We start from the raw sequence: 12,988 nt of genomic DNA, 5'->3' as shown, positions 1-12,988 counted from the left end.
CGTGTCAAAAATGTGCCAGAAAAAGAAGATGCTGACGTGGTATGCTTATCTGGTTGGCTACGTACTGTAAGAGGTAACATTAAATCTCGCATTGCACACTCTTAATTTAAACAACTGATTGGAACATACTAGTAATATGCCGATTGTTATTATACATATAAAAGCTGAACAGTACATCACATGTAAATATAAGTTACATGCTCGATGCACTACAATGCATCATTGTAAAAATTGTCATGTTCCTGGCAGAGTTGGCACATAAATCTGACTCAAGAGACAAACAGGCCGCAATTTATAATATAAATGCCATGTTAGTTGAATAAACAGCTGTCGTATAATAACAATTCAGTGGAGAGAGTTATTTTAATTTAAATCTCAATGGAAATGACAGGATAGACGTCAGGTCATTTGATCACAGTGTAGTCTAATAGACTAAGTGCAAAATGTAGTGAGATATATATGAGATTTACTACTGTAGCATAATTTAAAAAAATGGAACTTGAATATTTCCGACTGTACTCAAAATATCTGCAATCAATTTTATTGCAGAAACTATCCACCCCATAGGAATAATAAGGTTGTACTTTTGATTCTACACTAAAATATGATACTATGTATACACAAAACCACTCGACCACGGCGTGTTTCGATGTTGGCGTCACATTTTTCAGACAGCAGTTCAAGTCGACAGTTTGTTCAGCAATTTTGTTTGTTTGTTTGTTTGTTTGTATGTTATTTCGCTCTTCCATTTATTTATTTATTTATTTATTTATTTATTTATTTATTTATTTATTTATTTATTTATTTATTTATTTATTTATCTACAGGATTCATTTATTTACAGGATTCATACAAACGATAAAATCTTAAATATACAAAATGGATAAAAACAAGAGAAAACCACAAATAACTGTAAAAAACAATAACAAAGGAATTTCAATTATTAAAATTATCACACTTTTCACTGATTTTTAACTAAAAATTTACTCCATTTTTTTATGAAATGCGTTCTTCCAAAAAAACAATGATTTATTTTTGTCCAGAAAGATTTCTTCTTGTTCTGCCTTTGCACATTTGATGTGTTTAGCTCGGGGGGGGGGGGCGTCAGCAACAACAAGGTCTTCCACTGACGAAACACTTTCTCTTTGATGATTATGAACTTTGAAATGTATACCTTTTTCTCTGTGAAATTCCAAACGCACATGCGTAAAAATGAGAAAAATGGCAAAAATCAATTAATATCATTTAAACAAAATGAATCACTTATGTAACTAAAAGCAGCTGTCACATTGATTGACATGTTTAAAATAATTTTATTATTAACCTTCACACCATGCTGTGTCATAAATCTATTCAGCTCAGAATTAGTCACAGATGAAACTATAATCGTATTCATTCATCACACACTATTGTTCCATACGCATTGCATGCTTTTTGACTGTTTGTTAAAACTCGTTTCTGATTGGCTAGCTAACACATAACCTTCTAAAATAATCGATACACACCTTGCTATGTTACGTGAAATAATGTTTCTGTCATTCCCCAATACTGCAGAATGCTGCTAACCAAGTAACGTTTCTCTTTGGTGACGTATGGTTTTCACAGGGGAACAGTGGGATGGATCTAATTAATAATCTCAGCAAAGGATTGGGCACTGGATTGCAGGAAAATCAATCGACAATTAAGAATATCGTGATTGCAATTAGTACCGTGGGTGGTGGCCAGGTATTTCACAACAAAGTGTTTGTCTGTCCGTGCACCAACAGAGTTATCTACGGATTGACGTACATGTTTGCTCCCGCCGTCATATTGCTGTGCCTTGGTGAGTAACAGTTTTTACAAACAATACTACTAATACGGCAAACCTGAAAAAAGACTTAAACAATTAAACATCCAATATTGAGAAACTAATAAATAACGTGTTGATGTGCAAGAGTATTACCAAAAAATGTTCGACTGTGATGTCTTATACTATAAAGGTATGGGACCAATGCTAATTAACAAAAGAATATACAATTAAGGTGTTCTGAAGATGAAGAATAAGCGGAATATTCGTTACTCGTCATCAAATAATGATGCCCCTGGGAGAATACAAGCACCGATTAGTTTAGATTGCGGTATTCAATCAAATAGATGGGGGTGTACACATTATCAAAATATTTTGTTTCAAAAGCGTCACATAATTATTTTTGAATGTTACACATGTCATTATATTCTCGAGTTTTTATCTGAGTATGAAATACTTGTTTGGAGATCACAAAATGAACAGTTTTGTAAGCCATTTTAAAGCAATATTTCATAAACATGAAATCACCATGATGGCAACCTTGTAACTACATGATTTTTTCAACAAATATAATCAAATGGTAAGTGGTTCAAAAAGCCTTATTTTTCACGGATATTTGTCCTTTGTTTTTTTGTTTTTTTTTGTTTTGTTTTCTGACAATACAATTTAACTAATCATTGTCCGTGGAACACAAATTTGATTGAAACAAGGTCGGTATTAAATCTCTCTATTAGGCCACACTGATTTGATTTTATGGATGACATCTTCTGAAGACCCCAAAACTAATGCGAGAGGGCGAAAAAAAAAAATCGGCCAAAAAAAATAAAATGCTGCTAAAACCACAGGATTACGGAGCTATTATTACGAATTTAACCACAGTGTATCAAAAAACAACAAATCTTTATTTGTAGGAGGCACATGTTGATGTACACATTTCGTACTGTATTACTGTCACAGGTATCATCACCTTTGATTTTGAAAAGGCAAGAGGATAAGGCAGATGTTAGCTTTGCCAAAGGCATACACATCAACTCAATAATAAAGAAAAACTTACTGTGTTGTATTGAAAAAAATAATTAATTAAAAATGAACAATAAGTTTGTCAACAGCAACCTGGAAATTAACTTCTTTGACATTCAAACTACAGCTTTTAAAGTGACACTTCAGATAGACTAAGTGTAGACACAAATGCTCTAGAACTACTTCAACTATGTAACAAATTATAAGAGGCTCGATATTGAAAAAAACACACACACCAACGTCACCCCGTAAGGGGACTTCGGCCAAGGAGCTTCTGCTGCTTTCGTTGCAGTTTTGTCGACTTCAATGCGGACAAAGCAACCGAACTGATTTGTCGCCTGACCGACTTTTAGGCCACCATACACCTCCACTCTTCTCCCATTTCTCTCATCATTGCAGAAGAAACGCGGGACAGCCACTCTGGACAATATGTTCTCAAAGTTGTCTGGGCAAAACACGCTTGCCGCTACCGACCTCTCGTATAGCTGTGTAAACGTCTCCCTGGCCAAGTCAATTGCGTACCAGTCTACAACAATCCCTCCGTTTTACCCCTCAACTTGTATGCTCACGTATTTTGGTGGTGTGGTCGCCATGTTGGATCATTTATGGCAAAATTTGCATGTTTTGAGACAATCTCTTTCCCATAGGTCTTTGCGCTTTACGTAACGCCCATCTAACTGTGCGGAGTTTGGTTTTGGAGTAGTCCAAAACGAGTTTTACGACAAGTCGGCGCTTTGCGACAATATGAGTCGGCAAGTTCTGGACAGAAAACCGATCTGTGGAGACTCGTCGTCGGAGATTTTTTTTTTTTTTTTTTTTGAGAACAGGCGAAAACTAATGCGCGCGCGGATGTCATCCATAACATTAAATTGGTGTAGCCTTACTATTATTCACAGAACACATTACACGCACGTGTGTCGTACAACCATACGCAAGCCAAAGTTTGACCAATTGTGATTAGTTGGCAAATTGAAAAAAAAAGACGCAACAGATTAAAATCATTACTTGAATGTATTAGTCCACTAGAATGAAATGGAATATACAAAATACACACAGGCAATGGTTACACATTGACGTCATACTATGATGACGTGTTCCTATTATTTATGTATTAATAACTAATGAATTATTCCAACCATTGCATGCATGTTCAACATACGAGGGCGGGCTTAACTTTCTGTCATAATCGAGTTCCTTCAATAAATATGATAAAATATTTTTGATTGGTCAAATAACCGAGTTGGATACGATGTGTGATTCGTCAATTAATCAATTGAGATGAAGACTCCGGTGTAAGATTTATTATTTACAACTCACCATCTAGTTAGATTATTAACAAGTAAATATTCACATAAATAGTTCTGAGGATATTATTAAACAATTAATGAATATGGACATTTTAATACGCCCCTTGTTATCACAGGTGTTCTGATAAACAATACGACCTGGAGACTAGTCACCGGATGTTGCCGAATTCACTCCGTGAAAGACAAATGGCAAAAAGGCCGCCGTGTGGGTCAAATTGTTGTAAAAGCTTGCCTGGCACCATCTGCGTGGATATTTATCTCATTATTAAAAGGAGAGTAAGTTTATTTTCTCAACTATTTAAAATATGTTAGTTTATTGGTCAATGTGGGAATGTCGTTATCAATGCATCTTGTTGATAATTTAAATAACCATCTACTGTGTATATTAAATACGTTAGGTTGATATCTTTCAATAAAGGTTCTACGGATGCGGTCAATCCACTGTACCCTGTCAGAATGCAAATGATAAAGTAGTTGTGTCCAATGAAGATAAAGCTATCTCTCAAATGTTTGGATGGATACTCGCCGTAGTGGGCGTTTTAATAATAATACTCACTTACTGTCTTAGTCGAAGTTTTGGTCGATTCACCTATGCACAAAGACAATATGCAATGTTTTATAGTGCGGCGGAAAAGCAACTGTTTGAAATAAAAGCAAAGGTAAATAATAGTTTGTCTTGTCTCTTGATTCAATGAAATGTGAAAATTCTATAGTATTATTCAATATTATTATGCATCTGTCATCGTAACGCCATAAGTTACAGCGTGCCGTAATTTTGCGGTATTGCACTGGGTATTTTCATCCTACCATATAAGGAAATGTGAATTCCAAATTTGGAATGATTACGCGCTTAAGCGTCCTCTAATAATAAAAACAAACATGGCTGCCACCAGGGTTTGACCGGACTCCACACAAAGAAGTTCGCTGATTTTGTTCTAAACATTTTGGATTTCGGAAGGAAGGAAAAGATGTACAATAATAAGGCTATTACGAGGATATCTCAAAGTATGCGCTCAGACAGTACACCGTCGCATCGACCACCGCTGCGAGTCGGTCGATACTCCAGCTGTACTTTCTACGTACATACTTTGAAGTGTCTTTTTAATAACCTCATAGTATCCTCAGTATGTGTACAAAATCACAAAAGTGGTTAGAGGTTAAGGCGCCACAGTCGCGCAACCTTCGTTCGAATTTCGTGTAAATAATAAGCAAGGTATCAAACCTATTATTTTTTACAGGAGCTTGCAAAGAAAGAAGCCGACATAAATACTGAGAAATTTTTTGATCAACAAGTCATTGCTCCAGCCCCCCTGCTGACCAATGATGAATGGCGGGATATGCAGAATGCCTGGGATACCGTCACTGTTATTGGTTCATGCCGTGGTGGAGGACGAGGCTACACTCCCCTCTATCACTGGGCGAAATTTGGTTCTGACGGCGAGTGCGTTGAGCCGGCAAGCACGCTATCGTCAACGTCGTTGAAAGGTGAAACAGTCGAATTATTAAAATCGGAATGTCACAATGTGCCCGTTTACGATTCTACCAAGCGTTAGTAGTTAGACGAGGGACATTCTAGTCATCTGTCCACTCATAATTTAAATGCCACACCAAACAATGCGAGTATGTTTTGTGGGTATTTACCATGAATCAATATTTTATGATATACATTATTTTGATTTCGCCGATAAACAAGCGCTCTGTGTAAACATACAATTAGTGTCTCATAAACGCACTTATTTCGGAGATATAATTTTGTTTTGTGAAATGCATTGTCAAGTTTCAACTATGTGAAAGCCGAAATTGCACTACTAAATTTAGTTCCAAAAGCAGTCAATAAAATTTGGACATAGTTGCATTATACTTCAGCAGATTTTGCATAGAAAGGAAAGCAGAAGGCAATTGTTTAAACTGATCATTTCCTCAAATTATCACATCCCACACTGTCACTCGATAAGAGAATTGAATATCTTTTTAATTCACCGTACATTGTTTATTAATACAGAGCGTAATCATGGTAATATAACTATGACATACATACACAAACAACTTAAAGACAGGAAGGTACTTACCATATATAATTGACTACAATCTTACACAATATGCTATCAAATATGTTGCCGCCCTGCGGACCATAATTTGGAAATTGTTTGAATTGATATTCCATTAGCAGTTCATTTGACAAATACTATATGCCATCTTATGAGTCCGTGATATGTAATGTTGTGAGTATTCGTCGTTAAACCCTTCTGCCATCTTTGTGCTAATTAAAAGTAACCAGCGACCCTTACCATAGAACATTGTAATAACTGAATTCATATCATTGAACAAGGATATTTTATCCGGCTGGACTACGATTACCTCCTACCATTGTTTATCTAGTGAAATATCTGCATGATCATTTCTTTGTACATACAATCGTAGTGTAACAATGTAATATACTAATATACTTTCAAATCGAAAACAACTGTTTTTAGTGTTGGTATTTTGAGCTCCGCCTGCCATTCTGTGTGTCTGATTTGTACATAATTTAGAAACATGGCTATTGGTCGATCCATAATTGGGAATTCTGATATGTATTGGCATGTACGAACACTCACTAGGATGCAACGCAATCTCACCAGTCATACACAATCCTAAATTTACATTAATAATAATAAAGTAAGATCCTCCGCAAGATGTGTTTTCTATAATCACGTTCAGAAACTGTTTTTTGTATGCAGTAAGTATGTCGCCGCATTCATAAACCCCTCCTGAAAAAGCCAATGGCATGTCTAGCTTATATTGAATATCTAAGCTATATAAGCCAGATCTTTATCAGATTCATCTAAGTTCTTAATCAATTTTTTTTTCGAGATTTTTAACATTTGTTTTTTTACCATCAAAATGGGCTTCAAATGACATTTCTCCAGTATTTATTCAGAGTATAGCCGTAACCACTTTGAATCTTTGGTCCTTTCCAGCATGACTGTCCCAAAGCTGTGGGTTCCTGTGAACACACAAATGTTACGATCTATATTTTTTTCAATTTGACTTGTCTATTTTAATTTGGCTTACTGAATAGAATTACATTACACTTGTTTGTACATCTTTGAAATTTTATTACCGGGCAAGCTGTGACTTTATTACCAGGCAAGCTGTGACCTTATTACCGGGCAAGCTGTGACCTGTATTCGCACTCCATAGAAACACAGGGAAAGTGTTAACTAATTTTGTATGTGAAGACACGTCTGATTGCTGATATACAGGCAACACCCGGTTGCTAAGCAGTCAGAAACCTGCGTGATTGCCAAGTGCCAACACCCCGAGTTTGTGATTCCCCGTAGTGACTTTAGTAGAAACTAACTAGTTTGGTGAGATTATCTACTAACAATCTTTGAGTAACTTCCAAGTCTTGGCGTGTTTCATGTCTCTATGCATAAGTCTATTTGAATGGGTGTACATCAACGATCACTGTACCTCTGCTGATATGTGAGTGTCCCCGACTCGAAGAATCTCACTTCCGATATCCTGACCACACCCCGAACAATATACATCCGACTCTACACTTTTACATTTGTGAAACGACGGTTGAAAACACATTTACTCTAAAGCATGGTATGCTTCAGAATTTGTCTTGAATTTATCTTGGCTGAGTCCCAGGGCTTTTTATGTCTTTTTCGAACGAATGTCTTACCTGCGAGTCGGAGTGAAGACAACGCCACGCTTGTGATGGAGTAACTTGTGATGTGGTTTGACCAATATAAAGATTGAAAGACAAAAATGTCGAACAAATTGCAAATTATTTTCTTCAATTTTGAGATATTTTTTTCCAGGATAATGTTGCTGCAATGTTGTCTTTCACTCTTAGTCTAAGATAATAGACTATTAAATGTGTATGTTATTTTTCTAAATATTATGAAACTTTCTATGTATTTTTTTTAAAAATCTACCTATTTTAATGGACAAACCTCCGAGCGTATCGTACGCGATTGCCGAACATCAAAATGCTGAAAATGGTAAAGGATGTCACGCGATACGTTATGTCGATTATTTGTGGTATCTAGCTGGTGGTCGTCACTCGTCCCGCTGTTTACTGGTTGGCCAAATGCGTCCATGCATCAAAATGATTTTAACACTATTTATTTATATGTGAAAATGGACAAAATAGAGAGGACCCAGGTCTACGTCGATAAAACCCAGAACACTCAAAGGGGTGTGTAATATCGATTATTCCCGATCATTATGCGATGGCCGCGTTTGGTCACGGATAAAATTCGCCCTGCAAGCAATCAGCGGCTGCTGAAATACGAGAGAATGAAAATTTCAGATCTCGAGCATAAGGTTGTGCTGATCTATCACCAAGTATTGCTCTCGGTAAACAAAATGCATAACAAACCATTCATATGTCAGAAGACTTAAGTTGATATTTCCATTTTGAAACTTGAGGTGTTAGTGTAAACTGTAAATGTGTGAAGGTTATATAGGATTTATTTTTTCTTTCGAAATTATGTCGATAACTCTGGGCGCAAAGATGAAACGACAGGTTAACCAATCACTGTACATCTTTTGAATAAAGGTCATTAATATTCCGACAATCCTACAATTACGCTGGCAGATTTTGTAAATTCTGGGAAGATATGTAATAATACAATGACTCGCGAAAATCCAACCACGGAATATACCTCATCACGAGTGAAATTTACTTCTATACTGCAAAAACTAAACAATGTAAACCAAATGTCACAATTACACTTATGGTCAAGCAGCTGAAATACGACAAACTCGTCACGCAGTTCGCGAGACAAGACCACACAGCTGATCAAAGTAAAGCGAATAATGTTAAACGTTGTAGCATTTATTATCAACACCATCAATTCGTGAGTTGTATGGTATTCCTATATTTAACATAAACAACTTGAGTGTGCGACTGACTGACACGTGGCATGTTTTGGTCTTGATTCTACAGATCTCTACAGATGGTCTGGGGTGAAAACAAATAGGTAACCGTACCTTAAAAATTCACAAAACATCGAAATAAATGGATAGCCAGCATTCACACAAATGAACAGAAATATTACGAGAAGCAAATCCGGTTAGGGGAAGTGACATAGTGACCGTGGAAGTTTGTGACGTCACAAATAACACAATAATACCCATTATTATTAATGTAGACATCTTGAGTGTGTGGTGACATATTTACGTAACTGTAGCCACATTGCATCACACATATTGGATAGATACTGTCAACGTCATCCAACATATATGTTCATTTATTAGATATGGCCCAAAGCGTGCCCACTATGCGCATTCACATAGCGTTTACAACCGGTTATTAGTCCATGCAGTAATGCGAGATGTTTATTGGTATTTATCGTATTGGTATTTCAACGGAATGACATACAAAATCCTTCACATATGGCCGGTGTTCTAGAGTTATGGATATAAGTTACAGTTTATGGAAGAATGAAATTAAAGCGCTGTTTATTGGGATCATTCTTACGAGATTGGTAACACAATTTCAGACTGCGTTGGCTTGTGTCGCGGTTACTTCTTGTCCAGAGAATTATCTTAAAATACCAGGGAAACCATTGAAAGGTGAGTTAAAGATGTATTAGAGTAGAGAGTTGATTTCCCAAGTGTTATCATATGAGAACAATAACGAGATACTAGTATAATTCAGTTGCATTGCACAAGGTTTCTCTAGAATATGTTCTGTTAACGTATTATTATTCCTTACTACCTCAGTGACGACACAAACTCTAATGAAAGACAAACAGAGAAAGACTACACCACTGATTCAAGGGATTGCATGCTAGTGTTTATGTGGTTCACACCACGACACTATTCTTTGAATTTTTGAATCCAACTTCAAACCAATAAGGGGTTGACCACTATAAATTTAGGAGAAGATGACAAATTTGCAAAATAAAAACATTTTTTACAGAGCAAATTTCGAAAATAAAAATTTGACAAAGAAAAACTGTGCATTATTTATAAAATACACACACAATCTCACCTCCCATATTTACTCTACTTATCATAATAAACATATTTGGTTCTCATAAAAAGTGGTCAGCTCATAATGTCAAAGGCAATTTTTTCTGTAAATCGCACATATTTGTTTTGAAAAAAACAAACAATTCCACTGGTTCGTGGTGGGGGTAAGGATGACTTATGATCTAGACAACATGACCGTTTAGAAAGGTTAAACAATTAATAATTGCGTGAGGTCTCATCTTCCATTATTTACCCCACTATGCATGATTCGTAATGCTAATTTTGTAGTTGTATATGTATTCAAAAAATCAACAGTGTCATTTCACGGAAATGTATTCAACGTACTAACTGTTTAAGTTTTAATATACTTAAAAGCTAATTTGCATATTCAATATGACCAAATATTGTAGAATTTTTCCCTTGGTGGTTACATGACACGCAGTCTTTGCAATATTTAAACGGTAGGAAAAACAAAATGTGAAATAAATAATTAAACTGCGCATGCAACTACAGCTTGTAAAAACAACAATTAACAAAATTACCACACAGTTTATTCAAAAAATTCTTCGATATTTCGTTTATTTTCAGAAATAGTGATGGATCAACTCAAGTATATCAGCAAAAAAATGGGTAACATTGTGACGGAAAATAATACAACTCTTACAAATATTCTGATCGCATTAACCACTGTGGGCAGCGAAGAGATCTTTCAAGTTACGGTGTTTTCCTGTCCATGCACCAACAGATCTCTCTATGGATTTATGTTCATTTTCTCTCCTGCATTTTTCTTATTATGTCTCGGTGAGTATGTACACTCGTTAGTTTTTTTTCCCACTAGGAATTAAACACAGACTGCATTGTCACTGATGTGCAAGAATGTTACCGATTCCCTTGACAATATACACAGGAATGTATACGCTGAATAAAAATGTTCCAAACGTACTCAGAAAAATGAAGCGTTTCTAATAAATACAAGTTTCTTTCTGAAATGAGCACCCGGGTAATCAAACAACCGCCAAAAATATGTGGGAAGTAGATTTCCACAAAATAAAACACAGACTGCATTGTCACTGATGTGCGAGAAATCACGCGCGCAATGGTCCAAACATGATGATGACATTTTGTTGACAGAGACGGCATTTTCTGCTATTGTATTTGGCATTGTAGTCTTGAATTATATCACATTTTGGTCTCAATCCATGACACAAACACGTGATAACGAGCATGTAACAAGGGATATAATCTTTCTTAACATTCCTCATCTATGAATGTTTTCGATCTGTAACGTCCAATCTGGACCAAGATAATAATTTACATTCTTATTATTCATTTAAATTTGCATACCGGTGTGGTATTATAATAAATCGTATTTTTCAAATCATTGTGTATTTTTTTAAAGAAAGATAACGATTAGTTTGTAATTAATAAATCAATCAATAATAATAAATCATATATTAAGTAAATTGAAATACGGTAAAATGAGTCTAACTGGTCTGTACATACCTGTATATATCATTTACCGCCGGAAAGTTGTACGTAAATATGTTTAGGAGTGGTTCCTTAGAATATAATGTCGGAAGTCACCCACGTGATTTTATAATATATTTGATTTCATAATTATAGAGTGCATTAAAACTCACAATTTCAATAATGTAATGCTCATTTAAACTGTCTTGTCACAGGTATACTTATAAATAATAGAACTTGGGAAATAGTGAATGGATGTTGTCGAATTAAAGCTTTGTGTGGTGGGCACGCCACTGGGCAACGATGTCTCCATTTGTGTCAGATGGTGGCGAAGTCGTGTCTAGCGCCCTCGGTGTGGATATTTGTGTCTTTTATGGATGGAAAGTAGGTCTTAGTATGTGACTATATTTCTTCGATTTTAGAGTCTTGTCAAATTGTTTGTTATATGTTTGCAAGTTTTGTTTTCAGTGTATTACAGCGCATACAATATTCGTAACATTGCAATCTATCGATTTTGTTTTGATTACCATGGATATTGCAACGTGTGATTATACGAAGGAAGCTGTACATTATCCATACGAATCCCTATTTCCGATCACCTCCGCTTGGGTGAAGTTGATGGGGTTATTGAACAGTAATAAGAACTTTCCAAGGGAAGTTGCCCGTACGGATCTCGTCGCTGTAATCAAGTTCATAGTGTTAAATCATTCTTTTTTCTTGCAACTTCATACTGCAACGCAATAAATGAACAGATCTACAGTAATTGTAAATTGTTGTTAAAATAGGTACTACGCATGCGCTAAATCCATTGCACCCTGTGACGTACCAGATACAGTAGTATTACTGTCCAATCAAGATAAAGCTGTCTCTCACGTGATTGGTTGGGTATTTGCTGTGGTGTGTGTTGTCATAGTAGTACTGAGTTATTGCCTGAATCGATGTTTTGATCGCTTCACCTACGCACAAAGACGATATGCGATATTTTATAATGAAGAAGAAAATGAGATGTTTGACATCAGAGCTAAGGTGAAATTGCTTTATTTTATATTACCTTAACACGTGTAACAATGAGACCAATCACAGCATTTGTAAATTAATTGTGCGTGTTCCATCTATGTTCAAATTTACCAATCACAATAATTGTTTACAGGATCTTGCAAAAAAGGAAGTTGACATGAATACCAAAAAGTTCTTCAGTCAAGACATTCTAGAATCAGAACCACCGCTGACCGATGACGTATGGCGCGATGTGAAGAAAGCATGGGATTCCATCACCATTATTGATTCACGTTATGGTGAGAAAAGAGGGTACACACCTCTCTATCACTGGGCCAAATTTGAAGCAGGCGAGGAGCCCGATAAAGAGACACCTCAAATGGAAATGACGTCGATTCTACCTGAGAAATCATCACCATCGACTGAAGAAGTGTAA

General features: G+C 35.9%; 2 protein-coding genes across 2 annotated transcripts; both read left to right on the top strand.

The window, feature by feature from the left end:
• Positions 1-1,531: 1,531 nt before the first annotated feature.
• On the top strand, positions 1,532-5,790 carry LOC100370887 (calcium homeostasis modulator protein 6-like). The gene is made up of 4 exons (XM_006811611.3): positions 1,532-1,822; positions 4,230-4,389; positions 4,532-4,772; positions 5,352-5,790. The coding sequence occupies exons 1-4, from the start codon at positions 1,618-1,620 to the stop codon at positions 5,664-5,666; spliced, it is 921 nt and encodes a 306-aa protein (XP_006811674.2). The 5' UTR covers positions 1,532-1,617; the 3' UTR covers positions 5,667-5,790.
• A 3,737-nt stretch (positions 5,791-9,527) lies between these two features.
• LOC144351475 (calcium homeostasis modulator protein 5-like) lies at positions 9,528-12,988 on the top strand. Its single transcript, XM_078009068.1, has 5 exons — positions 9,528-9,687; positions 10,678-10,890; positions 11,772-11,940; positions 12,342-12,582; positions 12,707-12,988. The coding sequence occupies exons 1-5, from the start codon at positions 9,528-9,530 to the stop codon at positions 12,986-12,988; spliced, it is 1,065 nt and encodes a 354-aa protein (XP_077865194.1).

Source organism: Saccoglossus kowalevskii, chromosome 13 (assembly GCF_978046115.1).
Source record: "Saccoglossus kowalevskii chromosome 13, keSacKowa6.1, whole genome shotgun sequence".
Lineage (NCBI taxonomy): Eukaryota > Metazoa > Hemichordata > Enteropneusta > Harrimaniidae > Saccoglossus > Saccoglossus kowalevskii.
This window is presented reverse-complemented; position numbering and strand designations above follow the sequence as displayed.